Below are 18,976 nucleotides of genomic sequence, written 5' to 3' on the forward strand. Positions count from 1 at the left end.
AAAGAAACCTTTTTTTCCCTTAATAAGATCTACTTAAGACTTGAGGGAAAAGGCCATGGTTCCATGAGATGGTAAATCCAATTTTAGGGTGTTTCATATGTGATGAAAAACACTATGGCCACATGACGCAGCCTGTGAATTGGCACACATTCGCCCTGCCAGTTCGGATTTGTTCACATAATGCAGAAGGGGCGACTGTCCAGGCAAGTTTCGCATCGGGGCACGCACGGGCTGCCCAGGCATCCCTGATCTCGGGCTTGGGGCCAGTGACTCCCTGGCTCGTACTCTCACTGTATTTTGTCATCTGCCCAGTTGTATGGTCATGTTTGTCTCGGCTCAAATCTGTGCGGTCAGGGGGTCTGGAAGCTTCTAGTCTCAGCATTGATGAATGAGGACCCAAAGGATGTTGTGTTAGCTTTCACTCTTCCTAGAGCTGTCCCGGCAGACACTGGAGAGTCTCTTGTGCATGTTGGGCGATGTCTGCCTTTTCCAAATATCCCCTCTTCGGTGATCTTGCCAACAGGAATGGTGTAACCACATCATATGCCATGAAGCTTGCAGTTCAGAGCCTCCTTTCCCTTTCAGAAGGGAGAAGGACCTGAGTTGAACCACCCCTTTTGTGGAAGGTAATGCAATTGCTAGCAAACAGAGCAAACCCCTTGGCAAATTATTGTCCTCTTTGCCAATTCATCTCTTCAGGCTTTCTGCTGAGGTAAATCTGGCAGTTGTTTTCCCACTTGCTTAATTTATGGCTCTGAGGATTGCTATCCTAAGAAGCTTTTGCAGTGGGCTCTTGAAAGTCATGTTGAAAACTGAAGTATGGTGCTTTCTTGCTGTTACGGTTTGAAGAAGCCACAAGTTATTGTCATTCAGACAATTATTCCATCGCCCGATGACCCCTCCTCACCTGGGAAGAGGAATCGGGGAAAAAACAAGGAAACCCAAGGGTTGAAATATGAACAGATTTAACAGAATAAGATTAGATAATTAACATTAATAATACTAAAGAACTAATATTGATCCTGATACCAATATAAAATATATGAGGATTATACTCAGCCAGTTGTATCGTTATGAAGCTGTGCTCTCCCAGCAGTGGACAGCAAATGTCGGACGCTGTGTGCCTTGCGGCTTCAGGAGAAAGGGAGAGCCTCAGGGATCCAGTGCTGGGGCAAGAAGTTCTCAGGATCACAGCCATCATAGAAGAGAATAAACTCCTCAGCAAACTTTCTAATTTATATTGAATGTGACATTCATGGTATGAAATAATTCTGTTGACCAGCTTGGGTCAAGTGCTCAGGTCTCACTCCTCCTCGTCCCCACACCTGGCGAGCTTGAAAACACTGAGACCTTGAAACCCACATACCACAGCTGGCTATAAAGTAAATATTTTCACCAATTCAGACACTAGAATCTTCTAAAGATGCAGTTTTCCCAAGCATTAGAAGAGACCTTACTGAAAAGCAAAATTACTGGAAGAGAAATGAATCCTGTGTTGCTTAAACCAGGACACTTGCCAAGAGAAGGGATTTTTGAAAGTACTAATGCCGGTTGAGTCTTCTCCCCTTGGGATCGCATTTCTCAAGTCATCTTGGTTTTGATCAGTGACGATCTGGTTACCTCAGACCACTAATTGCACTGCATTTGCTTCCCATCTCTATCCTTTTTGCTTCACGTAGAGTTCTCTGTCCTTCCCTGGATTGTTTGCTAAATAAAAGAAGTTTTTAACCTCATGGAGATGCTTAGAGACTGCTTAAGTGGGCGTTTCTTACTCCAGGATCCATCTCAACTTTTGGAAAGAAGAATCCACGCGTTGTTTCGTACAGCCAGGGGAGCTTCTATGTACAGTCAAGTAAAAATAGCCTGAACCCCTCATGTTCGATTGTTGCATTTATTTTCTCCTGTTGTTTTGTTTTGTTTTTTTTTTTTTTTTTGTGGACCATTTCACGCCCTGTGTCACATCAGAGGCTTTGCTTTGGAAAATACTGTTTTAAGCTGCTGCTCCGTTCCTTTCCTTGGAGACACTGATGTTATTCCACTGTCCTGTAGTGAGAAGGCAGAAGATAATCCCTTCTGTGGTCTGAAATGGTGCCTCAAAGTGTCAAGACCCATCTCAGATGCTCAATGGGTAGGAGGTCCTGCAGGAAATGGGCAGTGCAGATTTGCATGAGTCTGGGATACTGTCTTTGGCACTTCTGCTCATTGTACAGGAGTCATTTTAGCTCATTTTGTCATCTTAATTCACTAGATTTTCTAATGGTGGCATGGACCATTGGGCAGCCTTCCAGCTCTCCCTCTGTTCTTAAAACACAAATTGGTTTACTTGTGTTCCTAGTGCCAGGAAACACTGGAAGTGAGTGATGAGACCTTTTCCCTTTGTAAGCAGTAGCTCCATGTGCTTTTTTTCCCCCCTCGAGAGCCCCTCCTGCTCTGCACTGAAAGCCCAGGTGAGCTTCCTGCTTGCATGCTTCCAAATCCCAACTTGTGGCATCTCCCCATGTGCAGGATGGTCTAATTAGGGACCAACACCTGAGGCAGCACATTGCGAGACACAAACAAGCACCGTAGTGGCTTTTTCTCGCCCCCGTCCCCCTGTTCTGGGACCAACGGGGACTTCTAGGGAATTCTCCCTCCATCCTTCTGTGGTTTCAGGTATCGACTTAAAGTTCTCTCTTGGCATTAGAAGAAAAAAAGAAAGTGGCGTAAGTTAGGCTGGTGTTTACAGCGCTGTTTGTTTACAATGAGCACTTGAATATTATCGTCACTTGTTTTACTTGTTGCGCAGCCCTGTAGGTGTGGGGAGGATTGTCCCTGCCGAAGCAGCACTGCAGATAGGTACCAGACCAAAACACAAGTTGAGCCAAGACAGTGTATGTGTCAGGTAGGATATTGTCACGTCATAGAGCTTGAATTCTCTTTTTCAGGTAGTGAGAGATACTTTAGCAATCGATAATAAAGAAACCAAAACACCCAAGTAACGTCTCTCCTTCCATGAGAAATCTCAGCTCCGTTGCAGCCTTTTTGGTGCCCCTTTTTGTGATCTGTGTTCTGCTCCGCTTCGTTTGCAACCATTGCCTGCGAGTTAGATTTGCAAAATGCTGTATAAATACATAGCTATATAAAAATCTTGCAGTCTTCTGTTCTTGAGATAGAAATACATGTTGCTGAAGATATTTATAATCACTGATCCATAATGTGTTAATCTTTCCATTTGCCTGTTCCTGAGCTGGGCATTTTATTACAGTGCAAATACATCTGAAAGCTATCATTGTCCCAATTAAAACCTGTCGTGATTGTAATCGCGCGCTCTGACAGCAGCAGGAGGACGAGTGCTCTGTTACCTGCCCAAAGGAGGTTGAAAGACGTGACTAACCAACCCAGGGCATCCGGGGAGGAGGCAGTAAACAACCTTCAGTGTGGCTATCCAGGCTGCAGTGGTGGTGTGCCGGCCGAGGCAAGTCACCTTGGGCGCTGGTGATGGCACAGTTATCTCAACAGGCTTGAAAGTTCACCCGGGAAGGTGCAGGCAGCCGTTTGCTCTGTGGTTTTTGCTGCTGTAGCTAAACTGCTGGCCAACCACCTCGAGTAGCTCTGGCCTCCCGTGCACCGCTGGTACCAAGTACCACCCTTGTGTGTGTTCTTTCAGAGGGAGAGCTATAATTATAGTGAGCAAAGCCGAAATATTTGTATGTATTGTAAATACAGTACCAAGTCTCTCTTGTTCACGCCTGACACCGTGAGGTGTGAACGCTTAGCATGATTCCTCTGCCATGTCATCGCGCCCGAGTGTTGCACTCCCAGCAAGCAAAGAGGGCAGTTTGGAGGCACGGCTCCTCTTGACGTGTTTTGCCAAGAACGTGTGGAACCTGCAGGCTCTTCTCTAGCTAAAAGCGGATTAAAAATGAACAAAGCAATACTCTCTGAAGCCCTCGTTGTGCTTCGGTATGTAGATTTTGGACAACAAGAGGTATTTCACTCTGTTAGCAAAGTGAATGGTGGGATTCTCTGGGCCAGACTTCAATGGGCTTGTGTTTTTTTTAAGGAGTTTTTCATTGAAATTGTGTCTTTGAGGAAGAGTTGCAGGTGGCTGCTTTGCATCCTCGGGCTTCCCTTTTGTTCTGGATGGTGTTGTAAGAAACGTGACAGGTTTGAAACGTCTCGTTCTCTTTAATGTGTTCTGCCAAAGGAGTCTGGGAAGAGAGAGCTGTGTGTTAGAGAACATGGGCTATTTTCACCCTGGGATCGCAGCCTGTTGCACTAGGGCCCCTTCCCCTGCCCAAATGCAGAGCGTGGGCGGCCAGGAGCATGGTGTGAGCTCCGCACGGGGAGGCAGCTGGAGCTGGGAAATAGTTAGAGGGACCTGGAGTCTGTTCTTTGTCAGCGACTTGCTGTGTGACCCGGTTTGGTCAGTTGTCCTCTCTCCCTCACCTCTGGAACTTTCTCTTTCCCTACTTTTTTGTAAGGATGAAGGGTGAGACTTGCTCACTTGTGAATTTCTTAGATCCTTGGGTGGCCTTAATCCAAAAACAGGTGGTGACCGTTTGACCAGGTTATGAAAAATTTTTGTCCAAGAGCTACTTGTGATTTTAGTTCTAGTTTTATTGAAAAGCTGCTTCTTCACATTTTAAATGGCAAAGTTTTTCAGAATTTAAATGCAGCATTTTTAAAGTTTTAAGGCTTAAATAGTGATTTTTTTGTTTGTTCTGTTTGGTTTCTGTGAGAGCAAGTTGCAACAGGCTTAAAGGTTTGCTACTTCTTGCAAGCATGGGATGCTTCACTTCATTAAAGCTAGTGACCTTGCATCGTGCTGAGTGCCATTGATCCTGCATTTCGTTATTTTGATGTGCCAGAGATCAGCCAGGCTATGCCAGAGTAGTTGCTACTTTCAGCGATTCAAGTTCCCTACCTCAAACATAGGTAACTTGGTACCCAGCAGAATATTTATGTGAAATTAACTCTGAGCTGATGGTGTTCAAAATGCATTCTGAAACTTTGAGTAAATTCTTTATCAGATGGCCTTTTTAAAAGGAAATAAAAGCATGTGAAGTTCCTCTGCCCGTAGGAAAGGTACCGAACAGCACGTACGATGAGGCTCCCAACCGCTGCTGCAGTGTCAGTGCTCCTCGGGGTCAGGGAGAGAACAGTCTCCTCACGTTTGGAAACTGCCACTTCTGCATGCAAATATTAGGACGTAGTTTCTTCTTCTTTTTTTTTTTTTCTGCAGGTATGAATGTTTGCTTGCTAAATGCTGGGTATTGCTCTGAGGTAGGACTGATACCCCGCATTCAGTGGCTCTCTACCCTGTTGCTGTTCAGTTTGATCCAGGAGTGAGATCTCGGGATATTCCCTTCACTTAACTCAAGAGGCTCTGCCCATGCTAAAACACACTGTACCAATATTAAAGGTGGCAGTTAGCATTTTGGGTGAACAATGAACGAGGCCATTTATAACCAGTTATGCTGACGTGAATCTCTCCCAACAAATTTGCATCATTAAAACACCTTTGGAAAAATGTGTCATGCGTATAATTAAATACCTGTTTTGCTAACTCTTAATTTAATTAATGCAAAGTAAAGATGGCAGCACAAATTAACTTAGTTGGAAATGGATTTTCTCTCAGTGGAATGAAGGGAGGTTTTCGGGAGGCATTGTACCAGATGCCCTCAGAAATGTGCAGGTGAGCTCCAGGACTGATTGACGCAGTTTTGTGACAGTGATGGCCATGACATCCTCATAGCAGTATGTATGCCACATATCAGCTCACTTTTTTCCCCTTGTGAGAGCAAAGAGGAAGGCCAGCTAGAAGGCGATTTCTTTGGGAGGACAGCATAGCTACTTTTTAGCTCTACCCTGAGAGGTATTTGGTAGCAACCACCGTAAATCTAGGTTCAGACAGGTGAATGAAAATGAATTCATATAATGAAAGATTTTTCTGTCTTCCCTTGTTTTTTCCTTCTGTACCTTGATTTCTCTCACTCAGTTGGTACACGTTTTTCCCCCTTAGATACAACTTTCCTGTAACTGCTCATCTGCTTTAAATATTCGTTGCTCTTAACTTTCTTTAAATACTTCTTTGTAGATGATCTTCTTCTGGTTTGACCTCTTTCCTAACTTTGTGTATTCTTTTTTTTTTTCTTCTCCCTCCCTTTTTGATCATCTTCTCCCTGCTGCTTAATCTTTTTCTCTTTCCCTTTCCATCTTGCTTGGGATAAAATTGGAGCACAGCCTGTGTTCACTGTGCAAGTGCAGGTGAGTTGTCAGCCCAACATTGTAGGAAGCACGGAATCTGTCGTTTCTTCCTGCAGACCCATCTGAGCACCAGAAGAATTAATCAAAAAATAAATAATTCAGTCTTCCAAAAATGCTAGTTATTGCTTTAGCAGTTCTCATTTCAGCTTAAGTAAAAATAAATGCGCGTATGAATGAAGAGAGCTACTGTGCACTACAACATGGAGTCTGGCGAGTCCTGTCACCTCTTCACAATTTCAGGATCAGCTTTTTCTATCTGATGTTTCCTTTGAGAGGGAAAACCAACCTCAACTATGAGGCAGGATTCTTTGATGCTGGGACTGAGTAAAGGGCTGATGCAGATGCAAGTGGACTCTGGGTGATGGGAAGGAGGACATGGGTCTGCTACGGCAGGACTGGCTGTGATGGGCTGCTCTGGGCTGGTGGTGCTCCAGGAAGGGAGGATGTGTTGGTTGGACGGGCGCTTTGGGACCGGTGTTGTGTGCTCAGCAGAGACCGATCTTGAACGGTGACTCAGACCAGTGTTGGGTGGCACTGGGGTGTGCAGGATCCCACAGGAGGGACTGGGGATCAGGGAGAATTTGTGGCTTGGGGCCACAAGAGCTCCCTGTGGCACTGCCTGGTGCTGGTTCTCCACTGGGGCTTCATGGGGTGACTTTCCTCCATACCCCATCAGATGAGGTGAATGTGAATATGAAGCTAATTTTGTATATCATTGGTAGCCTGAACACTCCGAGCTTCCTGTCCAACGCTGACCTTTAGCATTATCCAGCTTTCGCAGTTGGAGCCAGTGCTTTTAACAGTGCTTTTTGTGTTCACTTAGTGAAAAATGGGGTCTGTTCTGCAGGAAACTTGTTTACACCTGCCACAGTCATCATCTGTGCTCTTCCTTTGACACTTTCACTGGAGCTGTGGTAGCTGAAACTGTAGAATGTCCTTTCGTTCCCCGGCATCCTCGGCGTGGGACGTGACGGCAATAGAGCAGCTGGAGAGAGGAAGCAGGGGGTGAGACCCACTGAGAAATGTTAGCCAGATGTGGACAGCTCAAGGAGGAGATGATACCATTCGGCTCTGGAAAGGCTCAAGTGCAATGGGTTATTATTTCTGCTTCTCTTTGCTGAGCTGTTCATTTTAGAGTTTACAAAACAGCCCTCAGAGTACCTCCCTGCACGTACGGATGCACGAAAGCAACTCCGCAGCTACGGGAAAGTCTCCCCTCTCCATTACTGTTAGCAGGGGGTCGATAGCACGCGCTGCAGGGTTTGCCGGGCTCGTGCTTTCCCCACTTCTGCGGGGGTAAGTGATGGTCTACTTGTTGACCTGAGGGGCTGAGCGTCTTCAGACCACTGAAATCATGAGTGGCTTTTTGAGGGTGACCCATGCGGTGCGTGAGCTGGTGGGCTCATGCCGCAGCAGAGGAATGCGGGGAAGCCAGGGCAAGGGGAGGTGCTAGGACAGGAGGATTTGCAAAGCTGCTGTTGCAAGCGTTGTGCTCAGCCTGCTCTCTGGTGGTAGCTGCTGTAGCAGAGATGACCTTTGATAAAACGTGAAGCATTTGGTTTGATTTGGATAGTTGCTCACCTTCGTACAGCTATAGTTCATAGCAGAGTCATCAACTCAGCTGCTCTTGCTTTTGTTCCCTTACCCCTATGCAAAGTTCACAGATTAAAAACCAAATCACAGCAGCTTCAGGATGAGAGCCGCCAACAAAGCCTGCTTCCCAGCAGCTCTCCCCGATGTAGGTTCTCCAGTGTCTGATAAGGGCTGAGCACGATTACTCTTTTCTTTCAGACCGGGGAGACTAGTAGGAGAACCGACAGAAGAGGCACCTGCTGGCATGAAACATGGAAGAAATAAACATCTTTGGGATCTTCAGTCAAATTTGGCTGGAAACAGCCATCAGATTCCAAAACTCTTGCCAGGATTGAGACAGAGAGAGGCACTTAAAGACCGCTTGATCGTGATCTCTTACTGCCTCAGCTGGGCTAGAGCCCGCAGCATCCAGGGCAGGTGGGAGAGCTCCAGCGGAGGTAGAGCATCGCCGCTGTGCTCTGGTCTGAGCTGGTGAACATGGGGATGCTCTTCATTTAGATCAGCTGGTGGCAACATGCAAACTGTTTGTCTGGCTTTTTTTGTGCGAAGCTGTTGTGAGGAAGGAAGTGCTTGGTAAGTCGTTCGAAGGAGGCAGGCCGGTCGTGCTTGTAGAGAGCCTGGGAGAGAAGGTCGTGATGAGTGCTTCTGCTTTTCAGTCCTGAAAATAGCTGAGGGGTGTTTGCTGACACAAAAGTGGTGGGTTTTGACAATTTTAGCTGGGGAAAAAGGGAAGAATGGGAGAAATGGTTTTGGAGAAGGTTGTTGGGAGCCTGCCCTGTCTTTGCTGACATCCCACTAGTAAAAGGTCAACCCCATTCGTGTTTCCTATATAAAATGCCAGTGCATTGGATATGTCTTCCAGCAATATTGGTTGCTATATTTCTTATTTGTTTCAACGATACCTGAGGGATGTGACAGTCATACATGTGGTTTCTTTTTGCGGTAGACACCTTCAGGACTGAAGTGCCTGTAGGACATCGTGTGCACGTGTGACCATTTGCTGTTGAGGACGGAGCTAGCACATGAGGCTTTTCTGTTGTACGAGACCTAATTGGGCAGCTTTGAGACTTCAGAGCAAGCAGGCACCCTCTGTTTTAATCCTGTTTCTATTCCTTTGACAGTGGAGGTGGGACATCATTTAGCATGTTATATAACTCTGTCTGTATTTCTTGTGGCTAGTGAAGTATTCATTTTGCCCAAGAACATGACATATGCTATATCTTTGAATCCCAGCATTTATGACTGATGTTTAAAGGCAATTTAGACAGATTTGGGGTTCTTTTTTTCCATGTGAATTGCTGTGGTCAAGACAACTTTTAGTTGGAGCAACCGTGTGGAAGTATTGTCTTCCCATAATTAGAGGTTAAAAGTTGACAGCAAATGAGCCAGGGATTATAATTAAAACCCAGAATAATTCTTTGTGCACGGTGAAAACTAAGGAATAAAAACTCATGGTGTAATATACCTGTCAGTATTAGATGCAAATAAGAGATAATGTATCTTGCAGTGAAAGGCATTTGGATTGTGTGTATTTCCCTGAGCACGGGAGCAATTCCTCCTGTTCCATAGAAGCTGAGGGTTTTGTTCGGTTGGTACTAATGCTCTTTTAGAAAGCTTTTACCTCTCTGCTTCCCGAGGTCTGACATGGAAGAGAAAAGCTTCAATAGGCACCAGCTGCGCAATGGGCCCTGTCTTTTCAGCGCATCGCTCGCTTTTCTCCGTTCCCAATTAAAACATGTGTTAAACTTAGCTTTTGTTTGAAGCAGCCAGTGCTGTGATATTTAATGTAAAAGGAATGTGCTCCTCACCTTTTCTCTCTCTTTTGTCGCAGGGTCAGCATTCTTCAGGGGAGGACATGGAAATCTCTGACGATGAGACCAACCCTGCGCCCATCACCAGTGCAGAATGTGCCAAAACCATTGTGGTGAACTCCTCTGTCAGCAACACAGCTGTGATGGCCCCATCAATTCCCCCTCTGCCGCCACCAGGATTCCCTCCTCTTCCTCCTCCACCGCCTCCGCAGCCAGGCTTCCCGATGCCTCCGCCGCTACCTCCGCCACCTCCACCCACTCATCCCGCCGTCACCGTTCCCCCACCTCCGCTCCCTGCCCCCCCTGGGGTCCCTCCGCCTCATATCTTGCCTCCGCTTCCTCCGTTCCATCCTGGCATGTTCCCAGTCATGCAAGTGGATATGATAAGTGTCTTGGGCAACCAGTGGGGTGGCATGCCAATGTCCTTCCAGATGCAAACTCAGATGCTGAGCCGCATGATGCAGGCACAAAACACGTACCAGTATCCACCTTTCATGACGGGTCGGATGCAGTTTGTGAATCTTCCACCCTACCGCCCTTTCTCTATGGGAGCAGCTCTTGGTCGTGGACAGCAGTGGCCACCACTGCCCAAGTTTGACCCCTCGGTTCCGCCACCGGGTTATGAGCCAAAGAAGGAAGATCCCCACAAAGCCACTGTGGATGGAGTCCTCCTGGTCATAGTGAAGGAACTAAAGGCTATCATGAAAAGGGACCTGAACCGGAAGATGGTTGAAGTAGTAGCGTTTCGGGCATTTGATGACTGGTGGGACAAGAAGGAACGTCTGGCAAAGGTAGGCTTTCATGTGCTCTGTGCTGGATCCCGGGGAGAACTGTTCATAGTGGTTGTGGCCAGGGCATGGGTAAGCAGGGATCTGGAATTGACTTTAAAAAAAAAAACCGTAACCCTAAAACTTTATGGTAACTAAACCAGAAGCAAACAATAAAACCCATGGAATAGTATTGCTGTGAGAAACCACATTGCTTGAGGCTGCTGAAATTAAATGGGAGGAATGCATGTCCCTGTCACTTGTCTGCCTCCATGCCTCCCCGCAGGGCTGGTCTTCATGCTGAGGCAGGCAGCAGGAGTGTGTGCTGGCAGCAGCAAACCTCAGCCTGCAAATATCTGGAAGATGCTTCATCACTACAGGCACCTGCCTTGGGCCAGGTTAGCACCTGAGTATTAAACCTGGCTTATTTCCATGGTGTCACTCCATATATGCAGGTATTTCATGCTGCTTTGCCATCAGAACAAACACGGGCTGAGAGTTTTAGTCCTTCCTAGTCATTGATGGAGGAACCCTGTGCAGAGTTATCTCTGAACATGTGTGGAGCCATAAATGCTCACCTAGGAGTGAACTGCTGCTCTGTCTCACACCATCCCGCTGATTTGAATGTGGGTTGAAGGAAGAGTCATAGAATACCAGGCTGGAAGGGACCTCAAGGATCATCTGGTCCCATCTTTCTTAGCAAAAATAGAAGTGTTTAGTTCTCAATGTCATCCCTCTGCTTTGGGGTGGATCTTCTCATTGCCTCCAGCTGAGGCCACCTCAGGGCAGCCCTTTCTGTGCGAGGGACTAAGCGCAGCTTGTGCCTTGCAAGGCTCTTGGAGAGTACGTTCATCTTTGGCGGTGCGTTGCTGTAGCCGGCCTGCGTGGCTGCTCAGTGCGTCTCGGCAGGATGCACCGGCTGTGCTGGGGCATGATCCAGGAGGGATCTGTAAACGAGCTGTTTTTCCAGCTGTGTTTTGGAGGGCTGTAATGTCCTTATGTGGGCATCTCTGAGGAAGGGCGTCGCTGCAGCCACTGCTGCCCCCAGGCAGGGTCACGGACAAGGTGACCTCCTGTCACCGCAGTCCTGTGGTATGTGTTTGCAGACTTTCCCTGCCAGGGGGGCTCTCATGCTCCTGTTAAAGGTGAAGTCCACTGAGCAGTAGTCTTAAGACAAGGCTAGCTGCTCCTACAGACAGAGCACGTACACGTGGGAGAGTCCTCTCCACTGTAGTCCTTTCAGGAAAGCCTTCAAGAATGCTCCAAAATGCCTTACACCTCAAAAACCCAGAGATATTCACTTCTCCCGTCAGCCCCTTCTGCCCTGTCTCCTTTCCCTTTTCCCGCTCAGTGCAGTAGTTTCTGGGCCTGAAATTTGAAAAGTTTAGCTGATTTTTTTTTTTTTTTTTGGTGCTCTCTGGCACTGCTGGCTGCCTCCAGGAAGGGGCTTGCAGGAGGAAATGACCCCGAGATCAGGAGACAAATGTGCAAGTGCTTCTCGCATCTAAGAGGAAGCTGAACTTTAACTCCAAAAAACTAAAGTCAGATGCAACAGGAGTGTTTGAAACCATCGAGCTGCGAATTTATGTTCCCCACTTTGTGTGATAAGATCCGAGGATATCTCCAGTTCTCTGCGCTGCTCCCACCTCCCCAGTGCATGTATGCAGTGGCAATTAACTCAAAAGCTGAACATTTGCCAAATACATGAGGAGTTCCAGGGATTAGTTAAGAAAACAGCTTTGCGTGAATTGTCTCATCCTTTCTCAGCCAATTTAAAGCATACCTCAGCCAGCGACCAGCTCTGTGATCTAATATGTGGTGAATTTGTCTCTACCAAAAAACCCGTTAGCACTATAGAAAGGTTCTTGCAAGCCTCAAAATTAGTATTACAGTAAATTATTGTAAAAAACCAACAAACCAAAACCAACACCACAACCTGCAGATATATCTTCTGTTTCAGATGCCAGTTTTCAGAGCAATTTCTTCACCACCTGCTTTTGTAAGCCAGTTGCGTGTTAACTCTAGTGCCTGGGAGAGCTCCTTGGCTTTCCGGAGAGGTTGGTAATGCTGCTGCTTAACAGCTGTTTTATGACAGTGTAATTTGCTCTGGCTTAGAGCTGGCTGCTGTGACGTGCAGCGAGAAGCCCTGTCCCTCTCCCTCTGGCTAATGCTCAGAGCTTCTGCCTCCTACCAGCGAGCATGTGCTGACAATTTTGGAGGAGTTTCCAGGGCAGTGAGGGAAACAGATCCAGGAAATAGTTGCAAAAGGAGCAACTGAAGTACCCAAGAAATTGTTTTAAACCAGACATCTGCAGTGAAGAAGCAGAAGCAAGTCGAGGCAGGTCTTCAGCGGCTGCTTGGGCTCTTTTATATCCCGACCTATGGCTGGATTCGGTGTGTTCCTCCCTCACCTGGAATTTGTAACCCACTTTGGGAAGGGAAGCTGACTGTACCGCAGCAGCTTGCCACAGTCCTTACCACAGGTTATGTTGGATGTGAGCAGAGCCTAATTGAAAATATGAAATTGCTGCATGGAAAAACACTCGTGCCAGAAGAGAAATGCCAGACCCATTGCTGCTGCAGGGCACTGCCTGGAGAAGCCTCTGCCAGGCCACGTGTTGCATGCAGAAAAATCACGCAGATTTCACAGCCTCCTTTCTGCTAGGACTGGGCACCCCCTGACACTGGTGCAGGACAGGATTCTTTCTCAGTCATAAGCGGACCGCTTTTGCCAAAGGAAAACAAAGTATGAGTATTCAGCTTAAACTGTACCTTCCTATTGCTGGTGTCTTTTATGCACGTGTGAGGATGAACCAACTGGCTCCTTGCTGGCAGCTGGAGGTCAGTTCCCCACGTACTTTTCCATCACACTGATTTTTCTAGAATGGACTGAGACCTCCAGGCACTGTTTGAGCTGAAATGACCCTCCAAAACAGCCCTGCATCCCCATTTCCTCCCTCCTAATGGTTTTAATTGGAGCTTCTCATGTTTTTCCTTACTGATTGACAATAGTGAAAGAACTTGTATTATTTTCAGAGGTTTGGAAGTATAAATAAGACAACATAGGTGCTTGTTTACATATCTTTTTCTTTAGAAATAAATCAGGCAGGTTTGTAGGGAGAGGTAATATCTTCTAATATCTCCTGTTCTTGGACTGTGAGCTGCAGCAGCCCTCCTGTTATTTCACAGGGGAGATCAAAGCTCATCTTGGAAGCGCATGAGCTCCACCATATGCCAGTTCCTACAGTAGGAGTATCCGTCTTTGGTCAGAGGCTTCGCGGATCTGCTGTCTCCCTGACCTTCACGAGGTGTAAGAGCAGGAAGCCTCGTGGGTTTCCTTTTTTTCCCCTGACTGACTGACAGTATTCAAGTTTAGTAGGACAGCAAATATTATCTACACAAGCAGCCCCGAACCTTCAAAGATGCACAAGGCGGCAACACGCTTGTCACCTCCTGTGCCTCAGTTTCTCTCTTTTCTGTCTGTTTTTTGGCCCCTATGTTCCATCAAAGGAATCAGCTTGGGCAGCTGATTGACTGCCATAGGTAAAGGGTGGGAAAGCTCAAGGGTAAAGCTGGTGTCCTACGTCGGGCAGGGTGGAAAACATATGGGGTGAAAGCTGCTAAGGAGCGTGGCGCTTTTCTACCTGAGCTAGGGGAAAGCTTTTCCCTGTTCCGGAATCTAGTGATAGGTTTAGGTTTGAAAGGGTGAGTAAGATGCATTAAGCAGAGTGCCAGGAATAACGAGCCATCCCTGGCCACGGAGTGCTGCCGCCTGGATTCACTGCTTGATATTCCCATTAGTCTTGTCCCTTATTAGCAGGAGAGCTGAGCTTACGCTTCCTCTTCGGTGATTACAGCCAGCTTCGGCAAATTAGCTCTGTTATTGTCTGTAAGAGAAACTGACTTTTAGATGGTGTTATGCCACTGGCTGATGCAAGTGAACATTACCTCCAGTGCCCTTCGCTCAAGAAGAGCGTGCTGTGCCACCATGCGTGATGCTTTCCCTGGCTCGTCTGCCCCTCCACGGCTGCAGAGGTTTGAATTCCTGCTGTTCCTTCACACCTCAGCTCCAGCGAAAAGGGGTTTGTTCTGGCTAAGCAGAGATGAGGCTGTGTGTCTAGTTACCAAGTTTTGTAGACCCGAGGTGTTTTGACTAAATATCTTGATTTTCCTGTTTCCCAGGACTGGAGCCTCCTGACTTGGAGGACTTGGGCTGCGGTTGCTAAGCAAACACAGGGATGTGTGTGACTAAACTAAACAGAAGACTAAACAGAACACTAAAAAGAATAAAGGTCTTCCCAACTAGAATGTCTAAAGTTGTTCTCGGTTACGTGAGTTAGCAAAGGAGGGTAGATAACACAGCGTTAGGCTAACTTGCCTGAAGCATGCTTGAGTTATTTGTAAGAGGCATGTGCGTAGCTCTATTCTGTGACCAGAGCAGATGGGCTCCTGTAGTGTTTGGGAGTTTGCGGGGAGAAGGTGGTGTATGAGGATGGTGGTGTGTCCCAGCTCCTTAGCTTCCCGTCAGAGTTCAGGACCTTTGTACAGTGACCGCTCCATGGCACTTGGTAGCTCCTGCCTGGGTGGAGGAATGTGTTCCCTTGGGCTGTCAAGTCCTGGGTTCATGTTTGCACCTTTTCTTCCCCTTTCATCTCTCCTTTTTATAGCGTTTGCTTCTAGCATCTGCGTTGGATTCTGGCTGTGGTCACTGTGGTCCCCACACCAGGCACTTGGGAGTTCTGAAATGAGCCATGGGGGCTAATGGGTCTGTTCATTTCCCTTGTTCTTTCTTGTGAAGTGCTTTGTCCTGTGTTAAGCTGCACGTGAAGGAAATTGAGATCATGTTTTAAAACACTCAGTGGCGAAAGCAGGAGTGTCTGCTCTGCTACCTGCCGGCATAATGGCTCCAAATGCAAGATCACTTACTCTCCCATGCTAAGCCATTGTTCTAGGAGTCCCAGCAGTTTTGTCTTAATCGGTTTGAGTGCCACGTGCAGAGAAAATAACTTTTTAAAATGCAAAGGGGAGAAGGCTTCTCGGAGATGGAAGAGTCTCATTATCAAGAAGAGTTCTTGCACCTTCTCCCTTTCAAGTGTGTGTGGCCATGTGGTGCATTTTCACATGCTCTTGCCTTCAGAGAAACTGATGCCCGGGCAAGGCTGTGATATTTCACAAACCTCAACTGTCTAAAAGGTTTCCAGAGTTCATGTGCTTCCCAGGAAACTTTGTCTCTCAAGTGTGCTTTCTCTGTTGCAGGCATCTCTCACTCCAGTGAAATCTGGAGGAGAACTGGAGGAAAAACCAAAGCCGAAGGATCGAATCGCATCTTGTCTTTTGGAGAACTGGAACAAAGGAGAAGGCCTGGGATATGAGGGAATCGGCTTGGGCATTGGGTTACGAGGGGCCATCCGGTTGCCGTCCTTCAAGGTAAAAACAAAGATCTGTCGCGTGTTACACTAACATTCCCTAAAGGAGTGTTAGGACAGACCTCTCTAGATTTGTGCCCCAAAGCCCTACAGACTGTGAGCCCCACTCTGTGTTCACTTCTGGGTTTGCTTCTGAGAGCATCACTCGTAACCCGCCAGTACACTGTAAGAGCAAGGACCAAATTTCCCAGCCTTGACTTTTCATCTACCGCTTGTGTGAATTGTCTGTAAAGGATCTCCCTGCTCTGCACGGTAAATGGGACATTTGCCTGTGTTTAGGATGCAGTGTTTCAGCATGATTGTAAAAATATGCTTATGCTCACAGTGCTTTACACAGTTATTTCTTCGCTTAGAATGTCATGCAGTTTGGCAGCTGAGTCTCACCTGAAGTTTGGTTAAGTGTTCTCTGCCTCATGTGAGTTTACAGAATCAGACTTGCAAGCATAGAGTCACCTCTTTTGAAGGGCATTTGCATAAAAAATGAAAAGTATCTTAAAAAAAAAAAGTGTGGGGTGGGGGAGGGTAAGAGGGCTTCCCTGAAATTAGGAATTTGAATGCACAGAAGGTGCAAGTAAATGTTTGGGATGAGAGATTCTGCAGTCTTCATGTAGAATAAAACCTGCTTTGCAGTTCTTTAAGATGCCATAGGCTCAGGCTCTCTTTCTGTTCTGCTACATCTCAGACACATGTATTTGTCAAGAGTTTTCTCTGTCATCTTCAAGCTACCTGGTGATGACGTGCACCATGCTGGTACCCAGAGTGTTTTGATGCAAATCGAAGGGGTAGAATTTCATTCACAGTGAAATTCTGTTTGCAAGCAAATAAAGGGGTCAAGAGCTGGGGAAGTGGCCCTTGGTTTCTGGGTGTAAGTCACCGTGGCAAAGTAAAGCAGTAGCAATTTGCTTAAGAAGTTGATTTCTGCTGTTTCTAAACTTTTAGAAATGCTAATTGTGTCTTTTGTTCAGGTGAAAAGAAAGGAGCCACCTGAAGCTGCCTCAGCGGGAGATCAGAAGAGAATCCGGCCTTCCACTTCTGTCGATGATGAGGATGAAGGTTTGCAAAGCACATTTGTTTGAAACACAAGAGCAGATGCAAACCACATGCAAGCTGCCTTCTTTTAAACTTCACAGCAGTGTGCTCACTTACAGCTAGACACAGAGTCAAGGATCTGAGCCAAAACCCTACTTCTCACAAAGCTCTGATCAGCTGGGAGATGTCTCTTGTGGACTCAGTTGTCTTAAATTCACTGGCGGGAATTTTGAGACCCACATTTTATGAATAACTCATAACTTATTTTAGTTCTGCTGATGCAGAAGCTGGTCACCCAGTAGAGGGAGCTCAGATGAGTTCATGGACTGCTCCAGGGGCGTGCTTGCAGCTCACTGGGTACGTTGCGGAAGAAAGCATGTAAGAGTCAGTTAGCCTTGCATTTGATTTTAAAACCAAACCAAAGTTATTTGCCAGAAAAATCTATTTGAAAATATCTCAACGTTTTTTCCTGGAAGCAGGGAAGAGTAGAGATAAGGCAAAGCTTTGAATACCCTTTGTTTTGCATAAAAAAGTGGGTTCAAGTTAGTTGTGCCATAAAGTTGGTTCAGTTTTGAAGCCAAAGTACAGAAACAGGGTTTTGTAAAGCACATAAGTAAACCAAAAAGGCATTAAATTGGGCTTACCTGTTCTGACCTCAGTAGCGCCCTGTCTGCTAGCTGCGCTGCCTATAGCTTGTCAGCTTTGGCCACCGTGTTTTGCCATCCTCAGCATTTCAACACCCTGCACCCAGTCTCGCCCTCACTTGCACTGTGAAATTAGTAAGCCCCTGTGAGCCTGGGGACTCAGACACCACATGGACACATTGCTCCTAACTTTGATCTTCCCAAAGAAAAGGTTTCCATTATATAGTCAACTCTTTCCCTCTGTTGCAAGGTACTTGATGGCAATTTCCTTCTTGTGTTTGGTCACCAGAGTCGGAGAGGGACAGGGATGCTTCTGATACAACATCTGACCTGTCAAAGAAGGATGCAGAAGCAGTGGGGCTGAGGCGGCGACCAGCGAGGCCGCTGGAGCTCGACAGTGAGGGCGAAGAGGGAGATGAAACGTCAGGGAAGGAGGAAGAGTCCTCCTCAGAGAAGGAAGAGGAGCAGGAAGAAGAGGGTGGCTTGGTGAAAGCAGCACCTGGCAAGGTGTGTTGGTTTGTCATTGCAGTTTTGAATGCTGTCTGATTAAAAGGTTGACTCGTAATTCCAGATGACAAAGTTACCTTCCCTAGAAGGTGAGCGCTCCTATTAGGGTCTGTCCTAAAAGAACCTCTGTAAGGTCATTCCCTCTTCAGGTTCTCTCATCAGCATCCTTGAGAGTCGCTGGTAGCTGCTACAGTGACAGCCAGGTCTCAGAGTCAGACACTGTTCATTTTCGGCAATGCTTTCTTGCAAAGGAGGAAGAGGAGGAGGATGATGAGGATGAAGATGATGATGAGGATGAAGATGATGATGAAGAGGATGATGAGGATGAAGATGATGATGAAGAGGAGACAGGCATAGACACGAGTGACAAAGAGGAGGAGCAGGACTCCGAGGAGGGTAAGCTGTTCCAGCAGAAGCAGCAAGCATAGCCTTCAGGTCAGGTGTGGTCTCCCTTTTGCACTTGTGAGCTCTTTTTTTTTTTTTTTTTTTATTTGTGCACTTTCTTTCACTGAAGGGCGGTTTTATACAAGATAACGCATACAGGTATTTTTAATTGTTACCTGCGAGGCTTCCATGATCCCTCACCCTGTGGGTCCCTTTGCAATAGCTCTCCAGCCCCTGAGTGATCTCAGCCCAGGTTGACAGAGGGGCAGAGGTCTTAAAGGCAACTAAGTTTGTGCTTGTTTTATGAAACGTGTGTGGCTGGGAGGAGAAGGGACCAGATTTCAAACGGGGTAATTTAACCACTAATTACTTGCTGTCCTGTCAATCAGTTCCTGCTCTGGAAGGGTAGTTGCCACATTTTAAAGCTGTGTGAAGGCAGCAGAAAATCTTAGTACAACCCCAGTAAAGATGCAATCCACCAAAAGACCCATGTGGACAAGGTGCCAGGCATTGTTAGCTCTGCTGCTTGTGGAACTGCCGATTGTATGGTGATGATTGTAAGCATC

The 18,976-nt window shown here is 46.8% G+C and overlaps 1 protein-coding gene across 1 annotated transcript in view; it reads left to right on the plus strand.

Moving 5' to 3' along the window:
* Positions 1-18,454, plus strand: part of LOC309678775 (histone-lysine N-methyltransferase SETD1B-like) — a gene marked incomplete at its 3' end in the record, with an annotated part of 23,397 nt that extends 4,943 nt beyond the window's left edge. Inside the window, exons 2-6 of the mRNA XM_082491925.1 lie at positions 9,674-10,444; positions 15,677-15,847; positions 16,812-16,899; positions 17,809-18,026; positions 18,278-18,454. Of these exons, the coding sequence (XP_082348051.1) occupies positions 9,698-10,444; positions 15,677-15,847; positions 16,812-16,899; positions 17,809-18,026; positions 18,278-18,454 (1,401 nt within the window). The 5' untranslated portion in view covers positions 9,674-9,697. The remainder of the gene's footprint in view (positions 1-9,673; positions 10,445-15,676; positions 15,848-16,811; positions 16,900-17,808; positions 18,027-18,277) is intronic.
* Between the last annotated feature and the right edge of the window lie 522 nt (positions 18,455-18,976).

The sequence above is a fragment of the Vanellus vanellus genome (assembly GCF_965231255.1).
Source record: "Vanellus vanellus genome assembly, chromosome: 16".
In the NCBI taxonomy this organism is placed as follows: Eukaryota; Metazoa; Chordata; class Aves; order Charadriiformes; family Charadriidae; genus Vanellus; species Vanellus vanellus.